At 52.3% G+C, this 27,205-nt stretch overlaps 9 protein-coding genes across 9 annotated transcripts; 5 read left to right on the forward strand and 4 right to left on the reverse strand.

The window, feature by feature from the left end:
• Nucleotides 1–464: 464 nt before the first annotated feature.
• On the forward strand, nucleotides 465–4,355 carry J4E93_003724 (uncharacterized protein; the record flags this gene model as incomplete). The annotated part of the gene is made up of 1 exon (XM_049341656.1): nucleotides 465–4,355. One exon carries the CDS (start codon nucleotides 465–467, stop codon nucleotides 4,353–4,355), a length of 3,891 nt encoding a protein of 1,296 aa, XP_049201161.1.
• Nucleotides 4,356–7,848: 3,493 nt separating this feature from the next.
• On the reverse strand, nucleotides 7,849–9,357 carry J4E93_003725 (uncharacterized protein; the record flags this gene model as incomplete). Its single annotated transcript, XM_049341657.1, has 4 exons — nucleotides 7,849–7,892; nucleotides 7,943–8,534; nucleotides 8,586–9,021; nucleotides 9,092–9,357. 4 exons carry the CDS (start codon nucleotides 9,355–9,357, stop codon nucleotides 7,849–7,851), a joined length of 1,338 nt encoding a protein of 445 aa, XP_049201162.1.
• Nucleotides 9,358–9,798: 441 nt separating this feature from the next.
• On the forward strand, nucleotides 9,799–10,521 carry J4E93_003726 (uncharacterized protein; the record flags this gene model as incomplete). Its single annotated transcript, XM_049341658.1, has 1 exon — nucleotides 9,799–10,521. One exon carries the CDS (start codon nucleotides 9,799–9,801, stop codon nucleotides 10,519–10,521), a length of 723 nt encoding a protein of 240 aa, XP_049201163.1.
• A 414-nt stretch (nucleotides 10,522–10,935) lies between these two features.
• J4E93_003727 (uncharacterized protein) lies at nucleotides 10,936–14,510 on the reverse strand (the record flags this gene model as incomplete). The annotated part of the gene is made up of 4 exons (XM_049341659.1): nucleotides 10,936–11,395; nucleotides 11,449–11,915; nucleotides 11,979–13,643; nucleotides 13,695–14,510. 4 exons carry the CDS (start codon nucleotides 14,508–14,510, stop codon nucleotides 10,936–10,938), a joined length of 3,408 nt encoding a protein of 1,135 aa, XP_049201164.1.
• A 1,112-nt stretch (nucleotides 14,511–15,622) lies between these two features.
• J4E93_003728 (uncharacterized protein) lies at nucleotides 15,623–17,959 on the reverse strand (the record flags this gene model as incomplete). Its single annotated transcript, XM_049341660.1, has 2 exons — nucleotides 15,623–16,477; nucleotides 16,526–17,959. The coding sequence occupies 2 exons, from the start codon at nucleotides 17,957–17,959 to the stop codon at nucleotides 15,623–15,625; spliced, it is 2,289 nt and encodes a 762-aa protein (XP_049201165.1).
• A 269-nt stretch (nucleotides 17,960–18,228) lies between these two features.
• Nucleotides 18,229–19,569, reverse strand: J4E93_003729 (uncharacterized protein; the record flags this gene model as incomplete). The annotated part of the gene is made up of 3 exons (XM_049341661.1): nucleotides 18,229–18,365; nucleotides 18,416–19,432; nucleotides 19,479–19,569. The coding sequence occupies 3 exons, from the start codon at nucleotides 19,567–19,569 to the stop codon at nucleotides 18,229–18,231; spliced, it is 1,245 nt and encodes a 414-aa protein (XP_049201166.1).
• Nucleotides 19,570–19,850: 281 nt separating this feature from the next.
• On the forward strand, nucleotides 19,851–21,104 carry J4E93_003730 (uncharacterized protein; the record flags this gene model as incomplete). The annotated part of the gene is made up of 4 exons (XM_049341662.1): nucleotides 19,851–19,893; nucleotides 20,238–20,265; nucleotides 20,316–20,611; nucleotides 20,662–21,104. 4 exons carry the CDS (start codon nucleotides 19,851–19,853, stop codon nucleotides 21,102–21,104), a joined length of 810 nt encoding a protein of 269 aa, XP_049201167.1.
• A 2,547-nt stretch (nucleotides 21,105–23,651) lies between these two features.
• Nucleotides 23,652–24,207, forward strand: J4E93_003731 (uncharacterized protein; the record flags this gene model as incomplete). The annotated part of the gene is made up of 2 exons (XM_049341663.1): nucleotides 23,652–24,005; nucleotides 24,121–24,207. 2 exons carry the CDS (start codon nucleotides 23,652–23,654, stop codon nucleotides 24,205–24,207), a joined length of 441 nt encoding a protein of 146 aa, XP_049201168.1.
• A 2,124-nt stretch (nucleotides 24,208–26,331) lies between these two features.
• Nucleotides 26,332–26,858, forward strand: J4E93_003732 (uncharacterized protein; the record flags this gene model as incomplete). Its single annotated transcript, XM_049341664.1, has 2 exons — nucleotides 26,332–26,340; nucleotides 26,463–26,858. The coding sequence occupies 2 exons, from the start codon at nucleotides 26,332–26,334 to the stop codon at nucleotides 26,856–26,858; spliced, it is 405 nt and encodes a 134-aa protein (XP_049201169.1).
• Nucleotides 26,859–27,205: the final 347 nt, after the last annotated feature.

The raw sequence follows: 27,205 nt of genomic DNA on the forward strand, positions 1-27,205 counted from the left end.
GCGCGGGTGGTGGAACGCGCAGCTATCAGAGGTGTGTGGGGCGATGCAGATTAGAAGCAGACAGCATCTCCAGCACGAAATGCGGCATGTCGCATGGACGGGTACGTTTTTCGAAGATCGGATGGATGCTATCTGGGCAGAGGTGATGCGGCTGCGAGGACAGGCGCTTTGCAGGGGATCGCTGGCGTACTATCTTGCGACTATTGTGGAGCCTTCATTGTTCGATAGATGATGTATAACAAAGAGAGTGAACTGGGCCTTTCACAATGAAAACAGAATGTTTGAGATTGGGAAGTTTAGAAGACGGACCAATCACGGCGGACGCTAATCCGCTTTCAATCCATGTTCGTGAATGGCCCGCCACGTGCATCGGGCAAAGTAGCGCCGACGGCGGCGGGCGCGAAGGCAAAGGGTCTTAATAATCTTCGAGGACTGACGTTCGTCTGGACACGACAACCACAACCATGGCCCCGCTTGTCGACAACCCCCAGATCAAGCAGGCCAGCCTGCACAACCCGCTGCCGCTGCAGCTGCACACGTACATCTGGCCCTTCCTAATCGTGTGGCCAGCCTTCTCCGCCATCTACTTTTCGCCGCAACGCTATGAGCAGTACATCCAGTCGTCGGAATGGACCTTTGTCTGGGTCGCCAGCATCACCACCTTCCAGTCGCTCTTCTGGCTCATGACGCACTGGAACGTCAACCTCAAGAGCGCCTTCACCACCACCTCAGCCAGCGACGTGCGCTCGGCATCGCTTATCAAAGTGCAGCCCGTCAAGAACGCGGGTGCCGCTGAGATTGTGCCATTGGTGCGCGATAACGTGGGCGGAAAGTCGAACCTTTCCTTCCTCTTCCAGAAGCGCCGTTTCCTCTACGATGCCGAGAAAGGCTCCTTCGCCCCGCTGTCCTACCCCCTCGATATCGAACCCAAGCCCCAGCTCAAGACGTTCCAGCAGACGCAGGGCCTCACCTCGCCCGCTGAGATTGAGCGCCTCACCCAGCACTATGGCGACAACGCGTTCGATATCCCCGTCCCGACCTTCACCGAGCTGTTCAAGGAACACGCCGTCGCGCCCTTCTTCGTCTTCCAGATCTTCTGCGTTGGACTGTGGATGCTGGACGAATACTGGTACTACTCGCTGTTCACGCTGTTCATGCTGGTCGCTTTTGAGAGCACCGTCGTGTGGCAGAGGCAGAGGACTCTGAACGAATTCCGCGGCATGAGCATCAAGCCCTACGAGATTCTGGTATACAGGCAGAAGAAGTGGCAGGAGATCATGAGCGACAAGCTGCTCCCCGGCGATGTCGTCAGCGCAGGCCGGACCAAGGAGGACTCTGGTGTGGCATGCGACATGCTCCTACTCGAGGGCTCCGCGATTGTCAACGAGGCTATGCTTTCGGGAGAGAGCACACCGGTGCTCAAGGAATCCGTACAACTGCGACCTGGCGATGCGCGCATTGAGCCTGAGGGTCTGGACAAGAACTCATTCCTATGGGGTGGCACCAAGGTGCTCCAGGTCTCGCACGGTAGCGACGCTGAGGAGGATGGCGGCAACGTCACCAGGCTTTCGTCTGGTGTCCCCCCGCCACCGGACAAGGGCGCTGTTGCTGTTGTTATCAAGACTGGCTTCGAGACGAACCAGGGCAGCCTCGTCAGGACTATGATATTCGCTACTGAGCGCGTCTCCGCCAACAACGTCGAAGCCCTCTTCTTCATTCTCTTCCTTACCGTCTTCGCCGTCGCTGCCTCGTGGTACGTCTGGCAGGAGGGTGTCAGGCTCGACCGCCAGCGTAACAAGCTGCTCCTCGACTGCGTCCTCATCGTCACCAGCGTCGTCCCTCCCGAGCTTCCCATGGAGCTCAGCTTGGCCGTCAACACTTCCCTCGCTGCTCTGAGCAAGTACGCCATCTTCTGTACCGAGCCCTTCCGCATTCCCTTCGCTGGGCAGGTCGATGTTGCCTGCTTCGATAAGACCGGTACTTTGACTGGTGAAGACTTGGTCGTGGACGGCATTGCTGGACTATCATTGGGACAGGATGGAGCTACGGTTGCAGCAGACGGCGCGCACACTGATCTCGCAAAGGTTACGGACGTCGCTACTGAGACGACGCTGGTGCTCGCCGCCGCTCACGCCCTGGTCAAACTCGACGATGGTGAGACTGTTGGAGAGCCTATGGAGAAGGCAACCCTCCAGTCTCTCGGCTGGAAACTCGGAGCGAAGGACACGCTTCAAGCCACCATGACTACCCCCAAATCCCAAGCCGAACTCGTACACATCCGCCGCCGCTTCCAATTCTCGTCCGCTCTGAAACGCCAGAGCTCCGTCGCTACCGTCATCGTCAATAATACGAAGACTGGCCGCAAGGTCAAGAGCACAATCGCTGCAGTCAAGGGCGCGCCCGAGACTATTCGCAAGATGTTGGTCAACACCCCGCCAAACTACGAGGAGACGTTCAAGCACTTCACCCGCAACGGTGGCCGTGTCCTCGCTCTCGCATACAAGTTCATCTCCGAAGAGGGAGAGTGGGGTCAGAACCGCATCAACGATCTCAAGCGTGAGCAAGTAGAGTCTGACTTGCACTTTGCCGGTTTCCTCGTCCTCCAGTGCCCTCTCAAGCCTGACGCTGTCGAGGCTGTTCGCTCCCTTAACGAGTCCAGCCATCGTGTTGTCATGATTACTGGTGACAACCCGTTGACTGCTGTCCATGTCGCCAAGCAGGTCGAGATCGTCGACCGCGACTGCTACATTCTCGACGCACCTGAGAATGACGAATCGGGCGAGAAGCTTGTCTGGCGCAGCGTTGACGACAAGGTCAGCATTCCCGTCGACCCTACCAAGCCTCTGGACGCCGAGATCTTGAAGTCCAAGGATATCTGTCTTACTGGATACGCCCTTTCGAAGTTCGCTGGCCAGCCTGGATGGAAACAGATTCTGCGATATACCTGGGTCTACGCTCGTGTCTCACCAAAGCAGAAGGAGGAAATCCTTCTCGGTCTTAAGGACTGCGGTTACACTACACTCATGGCTGGTGACGGTACCAACGACGTTGGTGCGCTGAAGCAGGCTCATATTGGTGTTGCTCTACTCAACGGTACCCGTGAGGATCTTGACAAGATCGGCGAGCACTTCCGCAACACCCAGATGAAGAATGTATACGAGAAGCAGTGCAACCTGATGACACGCTTCAACCAGCCTCAGCCACCTGTTCCCATCATGATCGCGCATCTCTACCCACCTGGTCCGACCAACCCTCACTACGAGAAAGCCATGGAGAATCAAGCGAAGAGGAAGGGTCTACTCCCCGGAGCCAACGGCGTCGCAAATGGATCGGCATCTACCGGTACTCTCGTTCAACAGCAGCCTGGCCAAGTTCAGCCTCCTCAGGCCGCTGCCAACTTCGCTCAGCAAATGCAAGAGAAGATGATGGCACAGGAAATGGAAGAATTGGCCGGTGAGCCCCCGACCATCAAGCTTGGTGACGCCTCCGTCGCTGCGCCCTTCACCTCTAAGCTTGCCAACGTCGTTGCCATTCCCAATATTATCCGCCAAGGCCGTTGCACACTCGTCGCTACAATCCAGATGTACAAGATTCTTGCTCTCAACTGCTTGATCTCCGCCTACAGTCTGTCAGTCCTCTACCTTGATGGTATCAAGTTCGGCGACGGTCAGGTCACCATCTCCGGTATGATGATGAGTGTTTGCTTCCTGTCCATCTCGCGCGCAAAGACTGTCGAGACGTTATCGAAAGAACGTCCTCAGCACAACATCTTCAACACATACATCATCGGCTCCGTACTCGGACAGTTTGCGATTCACATCATTACCCTCATCTACGTCAGCCAATACGTCCAGCGCGTTGAGCCCAAGGACCCCAACCCAGATCTAGAGAAGGACTTTGAGCCATCTCTGCTCAACTCTGCAATTTACCTCCTGCAACTCATCCAACAAATCTCCACCTTCGCCATTAACTACCAAGGCCGACCTTTCCGCGAGTCCATCCGCGAGAACAAGGGCATGTACTGGGGTCTCGTCTCCGTCTCCGGTGTCGCCTTCTCCTGCGCCACCGAGTTCATCCCCGAACTCAACGAGAAGCTCAAGCTCGTCCCCTTCACCACCGACTTCAAGATCATGATCACCAGCATCATGGCATTTGACTTCGTTGCCTGCTACATCATTGAGAAGGGTCTGAAGTTCTTCTTCTCGGATAACAAGCCAAAGGATATTGCGGAGCGAAGACCGGATCAGTTGCAACAGGAGGAGAAGAGGAAAGCAAGGGCTGAGATTGAGGCTCAGAGGAAGAAGAATGAGGAGGCGGAGATGAAGGCTGCTGCTGCCGGGTTGGTTAAGCGGTAGATGGAGGACTAGTGGGATATAGAGGTGCATATAGTATTTTGGGGGTAGACTAATTTTGGTACGAAGAATTGATCATTTCTCTGCTCAGTCGCTGTTGTGCGTTGATCTGTTGTGCTGCATTGGGGTATGCGACCTGTTTCGCTCGTATCCCATCGTTCCGCAGGTGCGCCTTTTGGTAGCCCGCTCCACTCAGACTCCCGTGCACACTGTTCTTGAATGGCTATATAAAGATGTCCGCTCGACTCCCGGTCCTTTCTTTCTATACGTCTCTTCCCGTATTCTTTAACAAAAGGGCTAGGATACCGACACATGGCTGCTGCTCTCCTCTTTCCAAAACCTGCAAAATTGTTGTTCATGTGCGCTTCTGCACCTTCTTTCGCTATCTAGTCCAAAACATATTTGGACCTTCTGATGAAAGTCCTGTCTTGCACTATCGGACAACTCAAAAAGGCAATAGCTCACAACCATGGCTGGCGGCTCTGGGAAAGCTCCTTCGAAAATTGAAAATGGAGATGTTCGTCGACATGCTTGTGGTGTGCAAGAAAGACTGCACAGAATCAAAAAACGTCGAAACAGGATTCTCATGTCTGTGCCTGCCGACTGCGGTGCCAGGCATGAAAACAAAACAATACCCCAGAGGCCTCATGCTTGCGGCATCAGATCAGTGCGTCATTAAAAGATTGTACATCAGAGTATATGTTGGTAGCTTGAGCGAACGCCCGCTCGCCCGGGTATAAAATCTTCCTGGGGCCTACCTTTCTTCTTCACCCATCTTTCCCGTGAAGATACCAAAAAAGGTCATCGTTTGGTGCATGTCTTCTCCTCCTGGAGCATTCCTTCTACACCAAAAACCCCGAGGGTCACTCGATGTCCCTGTTTCCTGGAAGCTGTTTACCTACTCCAAAACCATTTGGATACACTCCGGATGTCTGACCTCTGGGTTGTCTGGACTGTTCCAAAACCAGCAACTACTATTTGATGCTGTCGTATTAGCGCCTCGACCCTCCTTCTCTATTTGAATCATGGGCTTTACTGCACAATCTCCTCTTCACAATCTTCTTTGAAGAAAGAAGACTAAAAAGAATGACGGGATATGACCCATGGTCGCGGCAAGACAACTTTCTTGCAAGTAAACTACAAAATTACGCCCAGGCTTACTTAATGAGCGCCTTCTTTCGATCTCACGATGAATTTAAATCTGCGATGGCACGGCACATGTCTTAGTAGACGAGTCGCCTCTGCTCATGTCCAAAAATTCAAGGATGACGGCCCATGATCGCGGGATCAACTCTCGCAGTTCGCATACAAATACGTCGGTTTTCAAGCAAATGACCTCTTCTCTTCTATATCATCTTTACCCCATGTAATAATAGAAAATTTCGAAAACCTGTACCAGCAAGCCCATGTTTGCGGGTTCAAAGTACGATTGGACCATAAAATGTCCGCACCCGCCCTTGGCGGCTGATTCAATACAGAAGACGACGGTGGAGCTCAACATATCTCTTCTTTCGAGCTGTATGTCTTATTCATACCATAGCAGTGTCTATGTCTCCAAAACGACGTTCACAGGAAGCTATGTTTGCGCCTCGTCTGCTTTTGAGTTTGTTACAAGAGCAGGATGATATTGGGCCTTGTCAATTGGTCAGCATGTGAAGGGTCAATTGATGAGACCTCATTCAATGTTTGGGCTTCCATGCATGTACGCCGGCTACCACTTCGTATATAACCCGGCACCTCGCCCACGCTTCTTTCCCAAATCGATATCCTACCTAGGTACTTACCCTGAATCAACACATCATCTACTTTTGCCAACTACAACAAAGCCACAACACCCCAAACTATTGCGAAACCCACCCAAGCCACAGACAACAATGTCCAACAACCGCTGCGAACAAATCCTCGCAGAAGTCGACAACGACGTCACCATGGCGATCTACCGTATTTTCAGCGAAGCTCAAATCAACGACAACATTACAGCCAAAGACTGGGAGGACTTCACTGATGGGCTCGATGACGGGGACAAGAGGATGGTAGATGAGGTGGTCTGCAACTTGACACATGCATGGGTGCAGTGCGCTCCGTGTGCGAATCTGGTGGCACTGGTGAGGTGGCGCAGAGACGCGAGGGGCCTTGTTGTTCCGGTCTGAGGTGGAGAATGAGGCTAGAGCGGATGGGGGGCTAGGGTAGAGGAGAAGGGGTATATAAGTATCGGGCGTGCGCGTATCTTCTCTCATCAACACTCCTTCACTGGAATCTCCAAAATCAACACATGCGGTTCAAATGAGTTCCTCCGTGTCGACCCTACATTATATCTAAAACCTCTTCCGAGATCAACGATGATCTGGCTTGAGAGTATTCGCTGCACGCTACATGAGATTCCAAAACTCCAGAAACATGGTGTATGCAGCAGCTCACGTTTTGACTGTTCCAAAAGATCTGATTGACGTAGATGTATACAGCTAGAAACGGATGGCTAGAGTTGCCAAAAGTCTCAAGCTGTGGAAAATCTGCAGATGTAACCGGACACTCCTACGAAAAGCTTCCCCGAAATCGAACCAGTGTAATTCCATGACACCGTACCAGTATGGTTTGAGGTCTCACAGCTTATAATCGTACACTTCTTTCGAGCTGTATAAAGTCTCCTGTCACGCCTCATTCTCTTTGTCTATTCATGCCATCGGGATCAGTGTAATTCCAAAAGCGATAGCTTAACTACCCATGTTTCCCGAGCCCAGTCCACTAAAACTCGACGGCTTCCCTGGCATGTCTGTCCTGGGTTCCGCTTTCGAAGTAGCGAGCTCATCACTCATAATGATGAGTTGAGAAATGTTTATACGAAATCTGCGGTACCGAAAAGTGTCGCAGCTTTTCCAAAACTAATTACCATGGCATCACATGCTTTCGTCTTTTGGAGAGCTAGTGGCAGGTTTTGCAGACTCTTGAGAAACGTATACAAGCTCCTTCTCTTCTGCTTCTCTTTTGAATTATCTTGAACAGTTCGATCATCAAAATCGCAACAGAATTGTGTACATGACTGCGGTCTTCCGTTGCTTTCCTAAAGTACTCCGTCATCTACCCATGCTTTTGAGCAGCCGTATCCTTGCACAACCCACCAAAAGTGCGCTCTGCTTTGTCGATGTCTTCTCCGAAGAAGCAGAAAGATGACGGCTTGACCAAAGATCCTGTCCCGAAAGCAAAAGTGGCAGCAGAAACAGACTAGAAGTCTAATATTCACTTCGAAACTATCGCTTATAAGCTCCTTGAAAATAATGCATTGAAATGCCAAATAACATGAAACTTCGGGCAGAAAACTTTGAAAAAGCTAAGGGCACCTAAACACAGGAGAAACTAAACAGGTACGCTGCAGTCTACATCAGCGTCGAACTGGACAAACTCAAATTCCCAAGCTCATGTGGACTTCTAGGCTGGCAGATTTAGGTAGGTGTTTGGTCTTTCCTTGGATGTGGTGTGATTGCGCCCTCGGCATCACTGTTCATTTCGTAGGTTCGCAGACCACAAGGAATGGGTGCACCGCAGCTATTACATGTTAGCACGATCTCCATCCGACATCATCGTCACCGACTTACCGCTAACAAACAGCCTGCCGGTTTTAACATCGTGCCTCACCGTGGTACTCCCACTCAACACCTTCCCATCCCTATCCTCAATGACCTTCTCGACTCTATAGTCCACGCTTCTCACCCCAGTCTTGCCAATATCCACCGTCTTTCTGATACGCCAGATAGTCACGGGTGAAATGTCATTGTAGGGGTCGTCAAAGCCTTTACCAGCTTGGTAGAGATTCGGGAAACCTGCGACATACATATCGCCGTTCGCATCCGGTGAGATGTTGTCGAGCGGCATGCCGACGTGAATGATATCGACCAGGCTGAGGGTCTTGTCGGGCTGAAGTGCTAGAACGCGGATTTTACCGTCGATGGTGCTGGGGACGTAGAAGAGGCCGTCTCGGCCGAGCGCCAGTCCGTTGGAGAATTTGAGCTTCGTTTTGGGAAGGTAGCCGAGCGCCTTGTTGAGGTAGGCCTTGTACTTTGGCTCACTGGCTGTGTTTGATTGGGTGAACTGACGCTCCTCGCTGCCGTCGTAGGCCGCGTGGCAGTTCCCGGCTCCATCGCAGTAGGCGACGTTTCCTCCGCCGATGAAGTAGTCGAGTTCACGACGCTGACGTGTGTTAGCTACTGTGTCTATAACTTGGTTTTGAATGTCACGTACCATTCCAACCTTGACCGAGTGGTCGTTCGTAACCAAAAACCCACCAGAGCCATCGCCAAGCGCTGCGACACGGTTTGGCGTCCAAATCTCCTCGGAAAATACGGTGCGCGCATGTCGCATTTGTTCCTGTCCCTTGCTCATCTCAAAGATCTCGACCGTCGAGTTCGCGCCGCTTTCAGAAGCATCAACAATCTTGTTGGACGCATCGACCGGTGGTCGTTGGTTGACAAAGTAGAAGCGAATAGTGTTATCATCTAAGACTTGAACATCGAAGCCCAGAAGATCGAGGTCAGAGCTTCCATCCGCTCCCTTGTAATTGCCTATTGGCTTGATACTGCGAAGATTGTAGAGACCGTCTTCACCAGGCTCGTCGATGTCCAAAGCTAGGAGTTCTGAGCCGCCGGGCCGCCGTCCAGTTACGTTTAGGTCGTTCATGCTGTGCCCGTCAGTAGTCCAGGGCGCGAAACCGCGTTCATTCTTAATGATAAAGCTGTGAGATAACGTACGCTTGATTCCAAGCCAATCTAGGTGCCGTACCTGCGCACGCCGCATACAGCTTTCTTCCCTCATTGTCCAGCCAAATATCCTCGCACGCCTCCAGCCTAGGATGCACAAGACGGCGACAGCTAAACTCTGGGAATTCATCGATACTCTGTATCATGCGCCCAACACCAAAGGTAATCGCAAAAAGGTCTTTCAGGTAGATCTGGTAGAGCGACGCGCCCCACGCTACGACGAGGGCCCAGTACACGGTCTTCGCTATGCTAGGCATTTCGGAAGCTGAAACGCAATAAAACGAGAAGAAAAGATAGATGGAAAATGCAGGAAAGGCTGAGCTTATATCTCACGTTGATACCTAGAGGTACGGCTGAGCAAGGCTTGCAGGGGTCGTAACAGGTAAGGCGCCTCTGTTCAGCCCCAGTAAAAATTCGTCCCTCGATGCGCGCGCGGAGCACGTGGGCTGTTGAAGGACCTCCAGGCATACCACACCACCGAGCCTAAGTTCCTCTTTCGCCGAGAGCATATCGCTGGTATGAGATGCAAGTCGTAGCGCTGGGGAGAGCCGTTCGGCCTCATCCCCGGGAAGGCTGACGTCACAGGGTCTCCAAGCCAATTCGGCAGCATCCTCGGCTTACACACCCCACGCCGTCTCAATTCCCAGCAGCAACCCCCTACTCCCCCAGTATCACTTCCAATCCCCAAACAATTCAATATGACGAAATCCGCCTCCTTCGACGTAATAGGCACCTGCTTCGCCTTCTCCGCCCCCATCACCACCATCCAATCGCGCCTCGGCCCCAAACTCACCACCGCAGCCGTAGATCCCAAGACCCTCTTCTTCAGCTGGTTCTACGCCGCGCAGCGCGACTTCACATATGTCTCCATGAGCGGCTCCTACGTGCCCATTGCGCAAGTCCTCAAGTCGACTTTCCGCCGCGCATGCGCTGTTGTGGACCTACCCCTCGACGCCATCACCGACGAGGATGTTGAGGAAGTTATGAAAGCGTTTAAAGCCATGGGGCCGCGTGATGGGTTGAAGAAGTGTTTTGATGGGTTGAGAGAGGCGGGGTGGGATGTTTATGGTGTTACGAATGGGGGGTCGGAGACGAGTTTGGCGTATTATCACAATGCGGGGATTGAGCTGGATGCAGAGCATTTGCTTAGTTGTGATGCTATCAAGATTGCGAAACCAGACGTTAGGGTGTATGAGAATGCGGATAGGCATCTGACCGACAGGGGGTTGGCGAAGGGAGACGGGGAGAGGTGGTTTGTTGCGGCACATGCGTGGGATCTGATTGCGGCAAGGAAGGCTGGGTTCAAGACGGCATATTTGGACTTTGAGGAGCATGATCCGTGTACGGATGTCTTCGGCGAGTTCGATTTGTATGCATCTAGTATGGAGGATTTGTTGGTCAAGTTGAAGGAGAGGCAGTGAGGCTAGTGTAAATACAAACGCCCAGACGTCTACATTGCTCTCAAATGTTCTGTAGTCTGATACTTCGTGCTGTTGTAGGCTACAGAGTCCACTAAAAACTGCTCAGGTTCTTGCTTGTACATTGTAGATGTAGATGACCCAGATGTCTACATTGCGTTAGGATGTTGTCAGTTTTTCATTTTCATACCAACGTAGGCTGCAGGGCATGAGATGAGATACAGTGTATCAAGAATATTGGGCCGAAGCCTGGAGGCTACGTAAGACTGAGAACTCCCCAGAAGTCACTATTCGCGCAGATGTATCCGTCCGGATACCACAAGATTCCATGCAAGATGCCGCCTTTTCTGCCCATTCCTGGAGCAGCCCGCACCGAAAGCCATTTTCCCCACCGAATACATGGAAGACCCACGTGATCTACCTAAAAAGACTCCTGAGCTCCTCCAGTCTCTGCTTCGTAGCCTCCTCCTTGCCCTTGCGCTCCTTTGCCATCGTCAAATTAGCTAGAGCCTTCTTCTTGTCCTGAAGTAGTAGCATCTTCTCTTCAAAGCTGTTCTGCATGATAAAGCGCTTAATAGTAACCTCCCTATCTTGACCAAGCCGATGAACACGATCAACAGCTTGCGCCTCAGCTGCCGGATTGAACTGCGGCTCCATCATGAACACTTTGTTGGCTGTTGTAAGATTAAGACCCAGACCTCCTGCGCCAATAGATACAAGCATGACGCGGACTGCAGGGTTTTCGCGCAGTGCTTGCATAGACTTGTCGCGGTTTTCGCGCGACATGCGGCCATCGAGGCGGACGAGAGAGTGGCCGGCATTCTTGAGAGCAATCTCGATGAGGTCGAGGTGTGTGGTCCATGAGGAGAATACAATGCTGTGAAAGTCAGTAAAGCACACCTCGGTGTGGTAATGTAGGTATCAACTCACCTTTTGATCGGCCTCTCATCCGGATGTTGCTCGCTCCATACACGGAACTCTTGCAGATCGTTGAGTAGAGCTTGGGTCTTTGTATGCGGGCCGGTGTAGCTTCCGATCTTCTTCGCCAGTTTTGGGTCTTTTCGGATCTGATTCTGCTCCTCGATGTAGTTGTAGTAGTCCGTGCGTTCGAGCTTGAGGACCGTGGGCCTGTTGACGTCGTCACAAACGTGGCAACGGACTAATCCATCCGCCATGAGGTTATTCTTCCACTGATCCTTCAACTTCTTGATGTGACGTGGGCAGACGAGGTGGTAGCATGTGGTCATGTAGCCAATCTCCTCCTGAACGTTACCATCTTCGTCTTCGTCGTCGTCGGAATCATCCTCCAATATAGACTTCTTGTCTGGGCAGTACAGGCAGTCCGCTGCACTCGTCGAGTCGAGGAGAGTGAGCATCTCGTAGGCTTGTTGACGTGTCTAAATATCGATGAATCAAGTCAGTAAATGTCTCACAATAGTTTGTATGCGGATGATACTTACGAGCTGTGGCCTATCGCTCTCCTCCTCGTCTATCTCCATGGGCTTCTCGTAGGTCATGCCATCGGTGGTCTTGAGCGCTTCTTCACTGAGCAGATCACGACCATGAGCGCAGATCAATCGAAGATTGAGGATGGCGGTCAAAATCTTGGCATATGATCGTCCACCCATCTTATCGCCCTGGGTGACGGCATTCACCTTGCGTTGAGTATCCCTCTCGAACCAGTCATGTAACTGCTGCTCTTCCTTAGAGAACTGCAATCTGACAACGTAGTCAAGCTTCTTGGGGACCTCGTCCTTGATGATCTCCTTAGTACGACGAATGGTAACGGTGCTGACAAGCAGCTGAAGCTTCGTTACAACCTCGGGGTCAGCATTTTTGAAAGGTCCGAGAATGAACTGGTTGAAGCCACTGGGAGTATCGAAAGGCTTCAACTTGATGAAGTTGAAGAGAGCACCCAAATCTTCAAGTCGATTCTGAACAGGCGTACCTGTCACAGCCCAACGGCGTTGACCCATCATCGTACATGCTGCTTTCGACTGATTGGTTGGGTTACGAATAGTATGTGCTTCGTCCAGAACAATGCGGAACCAGTTGATGTATGGCAAAGCTCGCTTCTTGTCTTGGAGGTCTTTCGCGATGATGTGGTACGTCGTTAAGATTATGTCGTGATCTGCAAGGAGCTCCGGTGTCATGCTGAACCGCTCTGAGCCGTGGTACCGCGTCCACTTCAGGGTGCTTTTGCCCTGTGGAAAGTGCTCCTTGATCTGCTCCTTCCAGTTCGTCATAGTACTGAGAGGACAAACAAGAAGTGTTGCTCGACTGTTAATGGTGGGCTGAATCATGGCTTGGTAGGGCCTCGGGGGTGGCCGCTTCTGGCAGAAGTTTTTGGCGGATGCGATCGAGGCATCGTCGCAGATGAGTGATAGGATGCTGAGCGTCTTACCCAATCCCATCTCGTCAGCCAGGATACCACCAAGACTAGGTCTAGGCTGATCTTCCGTCTGTTCGCCCGTGATGATATGCATGTAGTACTTGCGTCCGTTATCCCGATACTTCGGGGCCCATAAGGAGTCCTTGCGTTTATCGTAGACGTCTGGCGGATGTTCTTGTTCGTGGTCGACCATGAAGTGAAGCGCCTGCTTTTGATGAGGGTACAGCTCGGTTTTGATGAGCGTTGAAGGCTCTCGAAGCGGAACTTCCTCCGAGCCACTGACAACCGTATCGAAGACGTCTTCGACATCAGCGCGGATCTCGTCGACACTGCGAAGGACGTAGGTGTTTGTGGCAGCGCCAACGGCGTACTGGGTGGACGGCTGGAAATCGGGTTGTCCTACTTGATTTTTCTGGAACCCCTCCTTGGACTGTGGATTGTAGTAATCATGGCGCGCGAGTTCGAAGACAGGATTCTCAAGAATAAGATTCTTACTCCTGAGATACCTTCCAAGGTGATCCGCAGACTTACGTGGACAGTACAGCTGTAAGGTCATACCGACAAGTGCAGAGATCTGACTGCCAGGCGGTCCTTCGTTGGGAAGCTTCCGGCGTGGTTCAGTCCAGGCCAGCCACTTCAGACCGTTGGTTTGTGCGCTATCGATCAGTGGTGTGAGACCTTGTGCAGTCTTCATGTCGACCCTGCCGAACTCTTTACCCATACCGTCAAGCACCTGGATATTGGTTAGTTCATGTGACACATGTATCTTGAATTGCAATCTTACCATGATGATTTGGTTTCCCTTGTGGCCGCCACCCCTGCGGAAGGATACCTTAATTCTGCTTTGGCCACCATGGTTCCCAGAGAACTTCTTAGGGTCGGGGAAAGGGACCACGTGAGCCTGAATGTAGGTCTGCTTGAGCTTGCCAATGCAGATATCATCGTTGCTGTTGTCGTGAACGACCTGGATCTCGTCTTCGTCGTCGCTCATGGTCAAGTCGATTGCCGGTCCCTGTTGCGGCGGTGGGGCAGGTGATTGTCCGTTTTGAAGCTCAAGTGCACTTCCACCAGCGAAGTTGGGCTGATTGCCGTTCTTCCGCTCAGTCTTGATGCGCTTGGCAGGTGATGAGGTACGCTCTTGAACGTTGTGTAGGCGTTCGACGAGCGAGACTTGGCCAGCAATAGTGGGGTCAGTACGGCCGCGGTCAGTGTCGTTACCGGATGATGCAGGGCGCTTGGGAGTCGACGAGGTCGGATTGAGAAGCGCGCGCGGGTCGAATTGCGGAATGTGTGCTGCAGGCGTTCCGTTGTTGCTGTTGTTCTGGGTGTGGTTGTGGTGGGTCGTGTGGTCGCCTGGCACGTGCGTGGTTAGTTCTGGGTGTGGTTCTGCTTCTACGTCGGCGCCTGGGTGACTTGTGAAGGCAGGTGCATCCGGCAGCGAATCAACGGGTGAGGGTGTGACAATGGGTTCGTAGGCAGCAGGCTCGGTTTCAGGAACAGCAGGTTCATAGCCGGCTGACTCGTATACAGCAGGCTCGTATATGGCCAGCTCCGATCTCGCAGAGGAGTCAGATGCTGGACTGCCTCCCATAGTCTCCATGCTTGGCTGTGATAGGCGTGGTGGCCAAAGGGAAGGAGCGATGACGAAGATGCGTGGAAGTCCTCAACACCAGGACTGATATCGGGGCGAGTAGGCAATTTTGGGTAAAGAGGTGGAAGAAGGTGAGGAGAAAGAGAAAGATTGAAGATATACCTGTTCTACGTGCCCTCCTCGGGTCAAGTAATAGGGCGGGATTAAACTTGTCCATGATGGGCTTGCAATCAAAGTCACCAGGACTCTACAGGTGAGAGAGCTTCAGGTAATTCTGGCAGATCCCTCAGCGCTTCCAAGCTCTTCCAGCCCTTCCAACGATGTTGATGCCGAAGCGCATCTGATAGTCCGAATGCCAAGCCCTGATCTTTTTGATCGCCACAAATCACGCGTTCTCAGGGTGTTTCGATGCGCTCAGAGAGCCCCCAGGAATGCTGCGAATCCTCTGAAGTCTGGTTGCGGTCGATGCAGGGCGCGAAGTTCCGAGGCTCGAATGTTGAGATGATGGCGTTTAGTCGCTTAGTATACCCGGTCGTCGGGTAAGTGAAGGTAAACGTATGGTTTCGCGGTTCAGCGACTGCAGGTTTGCCAGGCAACAATGCGGTCGGTTACGGGTTCAGATGAACAAAGAGTCATTCATTTGTACCGTGGTGCGTGGGTGAAATGGCGCTGTTGCCTTTCCTGTTGATCGTGGGAAGTCATCGCGTGTGGCTGAGAAGGGCTAGCAGGAGTGTCAGATGACCCTCTCGATAATTCACGGGACATCGGCAAAGGGTCGCTGCCCGCGATTGTCGGGGGGAACCGATAAAGATTGCACAAGAGAAGCAAGCAAGAGTCTCATCAGCTCGCGGACGACGCGCATGTATCACTCAGGTTATTAAAGGGTGTGGGGGTTGCGCAGCGTACGCGAAGGTGTGGGTGCACCAGCAGGATAGCGGAGCTGTCCCGCTACTACACACATGTTGCTATCCGTAGATTCTGTACGTCAAAACGCCTCCCATGCTGCCCAACCAGATGACTATGCTATGGTACGGTAACCTTGCGCCTGTGATGCAAGACAACTCTCTCACGCACAATCTCATAATGTAAAAAAAAATGCCTCAAACTGGGCGATGATCTGCTCAGCACCAGGTAAACACCGGGTTCCGGCCCTTGACCATCTCCAAACGTTCTACGATAACCTTTTTCCTGTTCCCTTCCATATCTTCGTTTGCAGCGTATCCTAGATCGCCATCGTCGTCAAAGCCATAATCATCAAGGTCCCTCCTATGGGTCAAGGAGTGTCGCCTGTGGTGTCGTGAGTCGCGCGTGTTTCGGCGAGGCGCATCGTAACTCATGCGCGACTGATGCGGCGGCCGGCCATTTGAGTGACTGTTCAAATTACGCGAACCCCAGTACACGTCGCTAACAGTCGCTGGCGATTCTGGGCCTTGATCAGGACGTCGAACGTCGAGAGAAGAAGAGCCGCGCGTAAGGTTGAAGCGATTCTCGTGTGCAGACTCGAGGGGTGGCGAGTTCATGAGGAGGTCTTTCTGAGGCTTCTGTGGCGGCGTTGAGACAGCTGTAATATCCATCTCTTCATGCTCTTCCTCCACCCTTGGTTGTCTGCCTAGTGGCTGTTTCCTCCGCATCTCCGCAGACGGAGCCCTCAGCGGCACAGCGATGGGTATCTCGACAATGTCATCCCACACACATACACGTGCCCTTCTTGTGAGCTCAAGCGGCCCAAGATCCGGTGTCTTCAGTGTCTCTACCACATTCCATGCTTGTCCCTTCATGACCGCGATCTGTTTCGCATACATGCGCTCCTTGAAATCGGCATCTTGTGAGAAGCACTTTCGGAGTGCCGATTGCGTGTCGCTCCACCATTGTTTCGAGGTGAGGAGGGGAAGGAAGTGGCGGCGGGTGGCTTCGGAGAAGGGCTGGCCGATGAGCGAGACGGGTAGGAAAAGCCACCCGAAGGGATAGCTGCGCCACTGTAGTCATGTTAGTAAAGCCTTGGGGAAGTTCAAGAAGGATCTTACAGCATCAGGGTGTTTCCAGGGCCACGACAAACTGTTGTCAATGGCACCGATGGTCACTGTGGGTGTCGGCCCACTCTGCATGGGGGTGTTTGACCGGCTAGTCGTGGTCATAGGTTCCCTTCGCCCGTACGGGTCAGATTCCTCCATCGATTGCCTCGTGTAGGAACTCGGTTGGTGGTCGTCGTCGTCGTCGCGTTCCATCTTCGGTGGTTCTGCGATGATGGAAGCCTGCTGCGTCTTCTGGTCAATCTTGATCATCCAGTTATCCAGGCCTCTGTCAGTGTTCCGCATGATGTAGTCGAGAATGACCAATTTCTCCAGTTGCTCTCTGAATGACTGCTGGATCGCAGGTGTCCAGAAGCCTCTCCGCTGGTTGTGCGCGTCCCCATTACCAGATTGTTCGTCCTCGTCCTCGCCGTCTGACTGCGAGCCATTCGGCCTGCAGTCCTCAGCCCATCTCCGCTTCTTCTTCCGTGCCGTCCTGTCCGCATTTTGGGCTGTGTTGTGCTGATCTGGCCACGGGTTCTCCTTGAGGAAGATGTTCGCGTCTTTGAAGCCCTTTAGGAACACCTGAAAACTCCCAAGCTTCTCAGGAAAGGGCTTCCTTTTCCTATAGTATGCGCGCCGATCCCAGAAGTCGTAATGGAAAGATTTTGAGGACAGACCGACGACGTCGGTGTAGGGTACGAGGTTGGTGCGCAGCTGGGTATCGAGGACGTACGCGGCGGCTTCGGAGATGTAGGAGAGATTGGGAATGAGGCAGGCGCGACCGAAGAAGAATGGGAATAGGTTGCGATGGATCCACTTGGTCCATTTGGGGTTGCGCGACGCGTAGGGCTCTTCGTCTTTAGGCTTAAACACACCCACTACCTTGCCCTGTGTAGTGCGCGCAAAGTAGCTGCCTGAGCTGCCCTGTGTAATCAGCAAGGGATGTACATCCATCTCGATGGCCGTCCTGACGCTTTCTACAATATCGTCGAATTCGAGCTTCGTCAAGCGGTCGGAGGGCACGTCGTAGTCGAATGTGAGCGACTCTGCCGTTGCCGGTCGCACCCAGTCTGGCGCCTGGAAGACTGAGTGATGGATCTCGAGCGTCTCGTCGTCTGCCGAGTCTTTCTGCTTCTTGATCTTGAACTTTTGCGCAATCTCGTCGGCCCATCGCTCAAATCGCGCATTGATGGCCTTTATGTCCACGCCGGAATTGGCACGCTGCCGTCGTCCTGGCGGGCCTTTCTTATGATTCGGTGAACTTGGGCCTGAGCCATTCATACGCATATTCGAGTTCCGCTGCGGTTGTATTGGTGCATATTGCGCGTTGGACAGGGGATTCTGGTGGTGGTCGCCCTCGAAGTCGCTGCCGGAGTCGTCTTCTTCCTCCTCTGCTTGGGCTATTCGGGCATAACCCGAAGTCGGCGGTCGTTTTGATTTTGGCATTGTAGTTTTGGGAGAGCGAAGGAATCAAGGTCGGTCGGAGTTTGCTGTTCGTGACTTGGTGCCTGCGATTATGGTGAAATGACGACCGCGGACACAGCTGCTGCAGGGGTCTGACGCGCTAGTGTTCCGCTGTGGATCATCACATGCAAGACGCCCACACTATGCATCTGATTCTAGATCGACCAAACATCTATATGCTGTGGGGTATCGAAGTCTATCTGCAGTACGATCAAAGAACTACGCAAGTATTCGCGGCATCGATACATCATCTAGAAGCTGTCGTCAAGATCCACTTGCCGTCTTACCACACTCGGACTGTCCTCGTCCATACCACCCGTTGAGTCTGTAATATCGCCGCCAGCTGTCATGAGCAAGTCATCCACAATACGCTTGCTAGCTTCTCGGGCTGTTCCGTATGTTAGCATATGCCTGACATATGAGAAGGAGGGGTCTTACCAGGCGTCTGCATCAGCTTGCTTTGTGGGATGTGGAATTGTATCGTCTTCGGAGGACTGAAGTCGACATCGTCGTCCTCTTCGTCGCTGTCATCGAAGATTGTGCCGCCAGTCCGGTGGACGCTCATGGGTTGTTTGCCTTTGGCAGGCGTCTGTATACTTATACCAGGTGTTCGTGGCGTCTTCATGGGCGAGAAGATGTCGGCGCGTAGTTGTGGGGCTGGTGAAGAGGGAGGTGAAGAGTCGAAGTCTAGCAACTTGGTAGCTGCGCTTCGTGGTGTAGGTGCTCCGCGCTGGCCGCCGGTGCGAGGGGTGAAAGCACCCGTTGGTTTGTACTTTCTCGGGCTGATAAGTGGTGTAGCTTGTACGCGGTACGTCTTGTCGAGAACGCGATGAAGTAGCGGGTCGTTATTGACGTAGGACTGTTTCGTGGCTGTAGGCTGCATGAACGGCGAGGACTCAAAGCCGCTCATGTCTGGAAGAGCTTGCGACTTGCCAGGCGTGACGGGTTCCAGCTTCGGCGTCTTCGTGCCGCCAATGTTGGGTCTGAATTCGGACTTCAATGCCTCGTAAGGCGAAGACATGCCAGCGAACTGAGGCTGCTCCTCATATTCGCTTTCTTCTTCATCCTCATGGTGTTTGCCTCCTGTGGTGGAAGGTCGAGCTCGCGGTGTGCTGTGACCGAGCGAGGGTGAGTCGAAAGCGAGAGTCGATTCGGCGTCTTCGTGGGCAGACAAGGGTCGTGGTGGTGTTGTGGTCGTGCCAGTCACGGTATCCTCGTCCTCGACCGTCTCGTCATCGTACGTTTGTGACTGTTCAGTCTCGTCTTGTACAGCTGATTCGTCTTGCTCGGGGGCTTCGTAGCCCGAAAGTGAGACATTGGCGCTCGCCTCGAAGAACTGTTTCCAGAACTTGGAGCCCTCCCAGACAGCTTCTGAATGCTTTCCGTATTGTTCGACGATCGGCAGAATCCCGGTTGTGACGATGCGATGCGCGCGGCTGAAGTTTTGGTCGATTTCTGCTTGGGTCAGTCGCGATAGTGGGGTGCTCGACGCTGTGTTTACCTTGCAGTGTGAGAGTGATGGACTGCTCCAGCTTCTCCAGTTCCTCTGTCAGCGACAGATTGCGCTGCGGCGCCATACTCATGCGCGACATGGTGTATTTCGCGTGTCGCGATGGTATGCGCGGTCGGTGCCTGACGCGCTTTGTCGTGTTCGTGACGAAGACTCGCGATTCCTTGGCACCCCCGAAGTTCCCCGCACTTTCACCCAACCCTAGCTCTCCCCATCACGCATCCGCGTCACGATGCTTTTCTCAAACTCGAATCATAGTCGCCCAAACGAGCGTGCGGAACCGTACCGCTCGACTCGTGTGTTTGCTGCAAGCGCACTATACTGACAAGCTTGTCAACGTCATTCCCGGACCTATTAAACCCGATGAGGATGCGTAGGTTTGCGCCATGCAACCGACATGCCCATGGTACGAGAGGGGTTATGCACACGCTACGCCTGTTCCGTATGCCCGGGTAGCCCATATCAGCTTCCCGGCATTGTGGATGAGGAGATCTGGGGTAAAGTATATGCATATGTAGCCGCTGGTGTGCATGCTCGATTGCTTCGCAGTCCTTGGTACATTCCGGTCTCTTCTTCACGTCGACTTCTCATCTTGCCATTACAACAGAATAATAACCACCATGTCGTTTCGTCTACCAGCAGGAACAGTGTATCAATCTGTCCCGAGACTCACGAGTATACCTCGAGCGGCTTCCCGAGCACCACGATGGGCGCGCAGCTACGCAGTTACTTCGGACCAGAACAGAACAGCCATCGTAACGGGCTCCGCTCGCGGAATGTAAGACACAGACCCTGTATCAATACGCAGAGCCGACTAATCTGCGACAGCGGCAAGGCCATTGCTCTCCGACTAGCTAATGACGGATACGATGTCTGCATCAACGACATCGAAGCTAACAAATCTGGAGCTGATGAAGTCGTGAAAGAGATACAAGGTCTAGGGCGAAAGTCTTTCGCATATACCGCCGACGTGTCCAATCTGAGCGAGGTCCAAGGCTTGGTGAAAGCATCGGTTTCCGAACTAGGACATTTAAACACCATGGTAGCTAATGCTGGTATCGCGCAAGTCAAGGCACTTCTCGATCTTACCGAACAGGATCTCAAGCGCATGTTCGAAGTCAACGGTCAGCCTGTTTTCGTACTGCTTAACGAGAACTAGCTGATAGGTTTACAGTATACGGCGTCTACAACTGCTACTCCACAGCTGCTAAGCAGATGATCTCGCAAGGCAACGGCGGCAAAATCCTCGGCGCGGCGTCAATCGTAGCATTCAAACCCTTCGCGCTTCTGTCCCACTACAGCGCATCCAAATGGGCCGTCCGCGGCCTTACCCAAGCCTTTGCCATGGAAATGGCTGAACACAAGATCACTGTGAATGCCTATGCGCCTGGTATCGTCGGTACAGCCATGTGGGATCTGATTGACGAAAAGCTGGGTGAGAAGACAGGAGCAAAGAAGGGCGACACGATCAAGAAATACACAGACGAGTTGATCGCGTTAGGCCGAACTAGTGTACCAGAGGATGTGAGCAGCACGGTGAGCTTCCTGTGCAGTAAGGACAGCGATTACATGACGGGGCAGACTATCGTCATTGACGGTGGTATCATCTTCACTTAAGTTATGCTGGCAGTTGACAATAACAGTTCCACTATCTACATACCTGTGTCATTTTCTATTATTGTCAACCAGTTGGTTGTCGTATCTATTTGACATGTCATCTAGTACCGCCAGCATTCCGATGTCGACTTACTCTATATGTATCACCGCATGTTCAGTCGCAATACACCCTCCTTCTATCATCCCAAAATCCTACTTCATATCCGTCATAAGACAAACATCATCATGAGTCTCTGGCCTGGCGGTGAGTTTTATGCCTTGTATGGTATAAAATCTCAACACAAGCCCTGGGGTTACTACGGATTCGACCCTCATGGTCGTCTGACTGGCCCTGTGGGTCACCAAAGTAACCGTACTCCACTTGCCGCACGTACAAATCCACGCACGAGAGCTAGTCATAATGCAAGTGAACCTGATGCGCGACTCGCCTCTCTTGTCACAATCGATCAGTCGGTATTTGATAGTTGGCAGGCACGTATTTTTGATGCCGAGGGTCTTCTCGACGGATTGAATGGCCTTCAGCCGGCAGAAATACAGGCTGCAATAGTCAGGTTGCGAAGCTTACTGGTGGATCTGAGACAGGGGATTGGCCGCAGGGCGGGAGTATACTGATGATCGGGTCGGGTGTAAGATGTTACCTAGGTGTGATAGCTAGATAAACTTCATCACACACTGCGGTCATATGCAAATGGCTACAGATCTGCCAGGCTGTTCTAATTTGTTCGTTTCCTTTCCTATCTGTTCTTGTTCGTTCCACACTCTTCGGTACAGAGGTGTTTGTGTATGACAAACCTGCTAGATTTGGTTATTTATCCTCGCTCACATGTGTCATCACACCAGATCTCCTACCTGTCAGCTACCTCCGCCACATATATTCAAGCTCTAACCGAACACCAACCCCAACCCATGGCCCCTCCAAGTATCCGTGAGCTGCTTCGTCGACGCGGAACCAATCAATCTGAGCAAGATCCAGCGCAATCACCACACCAGCAGAGCGCGAACGCAGATCAGCCCGCTGGCGAAGACCTGAAATCCTCCGAATTGCGCCGCAAACACATAGACTGGCTTGAGGAGATGGGGGAATTGAGCAGCTTACTAGTTACTGTGGAGAGCGTTCCGATGTCGCAGGACGGATACAAGGTCTTGAGAGATTTCACCGAGCAAATGAGACGTCGCATCGAATCTCTCCAGGAGGAGATAAAGAAAGAGATCGATAGGGGATTTGCTTGATGCAAACGGCAAGGTTCACTGCTGTACGACGATGGGATCAGGTGGTCTAGTCCTTGGTTTGCTGTTCTCCGTTTGCATCTCGATGGCGCCATGGTCCGGTGTCATCAGTCGCTGGGTGTGACCGTGTGACTGAGCACACATGTAATAGCAATGGTCCCTCTTTCGTACAAGTGCAAATGTATAAGTAGGGGTCGAAACTACGAATCAGGTTCATCATTCCTGCAACCATCAGTGCCCCCGTTCTGATCCAATCTGACTCCATACCTAGGTACAAGCATGACAAACTACCACGTCCAGGAGAACTTGCGCTTCTATCAATCCTGCTATGACTTCGATCGTAACCGAGACGCCGTTATCAACCCTCCGCTCCCGCCACCATTGGTACCGCAGGAACAAATTATAACCTGGCCCGGAGAGACTCCCGCTGGGAAAATTCGCACACCCCCAGCGCTCGTACAGCGTCAATTCAATCTCATGCGCATTCACTCGCATGAAGGTGACAATCTCGGAGTATTTTCGAACGTGATAGCGTACATCTACTCTACTACGACTAATCCTCAGCCACAAGCTGTGATTGACAAGGTCTCGAATGTACTCAATGAGCTTTATACACGTATTGACAGGCTCGAGATGGAAAAAAGGGTGCTTCAATTAAGCTTGGAAGAGACAGAGGATGGTTTGGACATGGAGCGGCGGAGGAATACACGCAGCCAATATTACTACCCTTAGTACCTAGGCCGACAGCAGCGGCGGACTGCTCTGGAAGACCCAGGGTGAAAGAAGACTGACTAGAAGTGTTGTTGCTTTCGTATTGTACCCAATAAAACATCATCCGTACATCTTTGGCACGTGTATGCAGTTCTCCATCTCTAGTGTGAATTAGATTGTGAAGTATACCATCATTTATGGATGCAGCACCGCGGCGGCTTGTCAACGTTGTCAGTATCGGCAAATAAGTCTATGTGGTTTTGCTCATAGCCAGTACATGCGACATTGCTGTAGGTGATCGTGCAGTCGCTCGCATATTGCTTGTTTGATCACACGTGCGAGACTTCACCAACGACTGCTATGTGTTCGCGATAGCAACAACAAACTGCGATCGGTCTTCCGCTGCTTATCAATCAAACCCAGTCGTCTCATCGTTCGTCCGCTACTACACCAGCTGTCGTTCCAAACGCAATTGATAACGAGGAAGCCTCTTGACATAAGTACAGCTCATCCGAAATCTACAACACTCATCTGGTTGACGCTCCATCACCCACATTTCGAATCGCTGATACCTCGAAACTCTTGAGCACGATGAGCCCTCGCAAAACCATGAAGAAGGCTGGGGAGCAACACCCTCCAGCACCGTTCGCGGAGGACGACACCGCTTCCCAAGGTGATGATGCGTTCGAAGGGCTCAGTCAAGAGTTCATCAAGGGGTATTGGGCGGCCTACGACGCACTGGATAACAAAGATCTTAACGAGGACGAAAATGAGAATGGAAACGATGACTCTTCTGAAGACTCACAGTCCACTCCAGACGAGCACGAGCAAGAGTCTCACGGCCAGATCCTATATCTGCGTAACAACGGAAATGAGCCTCCATCGCAATTCCGGGTAAACTACCGTACCGTCAGTTACCCACCTGAACGTCCACAAGATCCGCTTCAGCACAACGCAGTTCCTGTAGCTCCACCTCCAACTAACATCTTTCCAAATGCTGCGGACTCCGCTTTCATGGACGGCCCAAATGTGCCGCAAGCTCGCCCTGCACGTAGCTTTGGTAGAGGCGTTCTCGAAGCGATTGAACGACGTGATCAAAATCATCGAAGGCATCGTCGATTGGCGCTTCCTTTTCACGGCGAACCCTTCGAAGAACGTTATCTAAGGGCCTCGGCACCAGGAAGATACAGTCGGGTTGTTGAAGGCATGCCCTGCGACTTCTTTCCTAGTCAGTCTGTGCCGATCATGCGTCCTCCCAACGGAAGACAGGACGAACGAATCTCGTTTGCACCGCCACGCCCATTGGATAGGGACATGACTCCTCCCATGGAACGCGACCTCCTGTTTGAGATGTGGGCCGATGCCTTTAGTGAGAGTAGAAGGATCGAGCAGGATATGGCAGCATTCAGGGATAGGCTTCAGCGGCTGTACGAATTCTGTTACAGGTCTTAGAGTTGAGGTGGACGCACTTGGCTTGTGACTTTCGTTTTTCCAAGGATCTTGGTAGATTTTCTGGTTGTCATATCGCTGGCGTAGCCATTCGCTCATTTGTTTGTCGCTTTCCATGACGACGCGTTGTCATCTACGTGTGTACTTGCTGTAGCAACACAACACTCTTTATCTGTAGCCTGTTAGCAATACCATTACTAAATCCCCATTCATCGTTCATCGCGAAAAGTTCGCTACATAGCAGTCATGTCTTCCTACCAGAGATCCAGCGCATCACCCTACTATCTTCCGCTTGACCCTCAACCCTACCAGCAGCGATATGCGCGAAGCCCATCTTCGCGAGCGCCGATGCACAATCCCTACGATTGGATGTATATGAGCGACATCCTTCACAACGACATGCGAGCGATGATGGAGGACATGCGGACAAGGAGAAAGCAGTGGCAAGAAGAGAGAGAGAAGATGCGCGAGACAATCCACGGAGGCGGTGCGGGCCAATGCAGCGAGAGGATGACGTGAGGCGTCCCATAATGATGTCAACAATAGTTGTCTGGAGATGAAAAAGGCGTGTGTTGGGAAGAGTGCATGCGTTGTATAGTTTATTGTGCAATTTCGCGATGGATATGGGGCTACCACTAAGCGTTGCAGTGGTAGGATGATAGTCTTCAATACCTAGCCGAGTTTAGCATGGAATACATGTGAAAACCCGGGACCAACCGCCAGTCAGATTTCGGTATCACAGATCTGAGCAAAGTTAGCTACCCCTCGAACGCGCAGTATTGACCAGTGTGGGCGTGCACCAGGAGCTTACATAACGGCATGTATCGACATGCCTTCATTTGAGGTCCTTTGTCACTTATAGGCTGCGGTGTCATAGGGAATGGCAAGCCAGGTATATGCTATGCGCTTGCAGATAGTCAGGACATGCCTAGGAAGCGGTGATCGACGTATAAGTCATGAGTTCAGTAATAAAGACGGCAATCGCCAAGACAATCGCGCAGTGCTGAATAGTATAGCACATCCGGAATGGCCATACATTGGTCGTACAAGCTACGATTGTTCCACGCAGGTAGGAATGTCGGGAATCGGCCCGTGGTAGCCAGTCGACTGAACAACGGTCAAGCCGGGTGGTAAGAAATGCCTATGAGGTAACTGGGAGTAACTTGGCCGGCGTTCGTTGGTGAGAGGCCGACATTGATGATTCGCAATAGAACGATATGATGAATGAAGCGGCAACATGGAATATCGGCGATGCTCTGGTGGCAGTGAGATGACAAATAGCGGACAATTCCTCCGTATGCCAAACACCAGCCCCTCTTTGGTAGCATGCAGATCGCTTAGATTCCCATCGTGAAACCCTCGGCTACGTAAGACAGACGAACAGGGCGTACAATGGTTTTCTTTATGATACCCCACGTCTTGGGTAACGACCGATCGGATATCCCGATAACGTTTGCGCACGTCAATGTCGGGTTTGCTATATCTCTGCCAGCAATGAAAGAGGTCGCAGCCGACAAAAGCAGTGGTGAAAGCTGGCCACATTACGTCTAGTATTTAGCATATGACTTCGAGTCTCTCCAGGCGCTGCCTCACTGCACCTCGACACAGTCGTCTGTCTAGAAGCGCGTTCGTTCTTGTGCGATCGACGCGGTCGCGTTGTTTGCTCAACTTTGCTAGCGGTCGGCTAGAAGAAAAGACGTGGCTGAGCTTTTGCCTCTGTCCGGAAGCTTGAGTGAACGAAGAATAGCTTCCGATGATAGACCGCTCCCGCAATGACAACACAATGGTCCTTATTGGTAGACCCCACATAGTCTATTGTCGCCCTAGGCCAAGACTCACGATGCGAAACGTTTGAGTGGCACTGGTGACCCTGGAGCCAACTCAACTCCCGATGTAATAACTAATCCTGCTTTTGGCACACGTGGACCATTCTGTCTGCCTCAGGCGTGCTCTGTCATGGTATAAGATCAGCTCATGCTCATCCGTCATCTTCTCACAAAATTCCGCACATCGTTATACCCTTATTCGTCGCTTGGTTTTGCAACAGGCATCGTTTCTACCAGTGGCGATAGCATCAACGCAATGTACGAAATGGCTCCCTTCAAACGGCATAAACGACATGGCATGCGGGGATACCAATGGCCAGCTTTCGATCTAGGAGGTTTTGGCGGTCATGGTGGTATGGGTGGTCTAGGAGGGTATCCAGCGTGGGATACCGGCTTTGATACTCCATACTACGACGTGCCGGGCTCTGTCGAACAGGCGACGCGATCACATGTTGAGGCCCAGACCGAGTTTGAGAAGGCAAAGGAAAAGTACGAGGAAGCCAAGAAGAAGTTCGAGGAATGCGAGAAGAAAGGTAAGTGACCACCACGTATTCATGTAAAGCATACGCTGACTTCGCTCCTGTGCCAGTGGAGAAAGCCGAGCAAATGCTGAACTTAGCGAAGCATCGTGCTGGAGGCTGGTGGAATTGATGAAGTCATTCTTGAGTGACTGCTGGCAGCACAACGTGGGTGGGGGCGAGGAAAGGCCCGTTGGTATATCAAGCTCCGGGGATAGACGACCCGTGTAACTCTGATTTTGCATTGTTCCGTTTGGTGGAGATATTGTTTTACCCTGTAAGAGGCTGCAAATGCATCGTCCGCCCGGGAGAGATGAATGCATGCGCCGTAAGCTAAGTGAACTTGAGCTAGAAGCAAATGAAGGCGCCC

Source organism: Alternaria ventricosa (genome assembly GCF_023758065.1).
Source record: "Alternaria ventricosa strain BMP 2768 chromosome Unknown scaffold_5, whole genome shotgun sequence".
NCBI lineage: Eukaryota > Fungi > Ascomycota > Dothideomycetes > Pleosporales > Pleosporaceae > Alternaria > Alternaria ventricosa.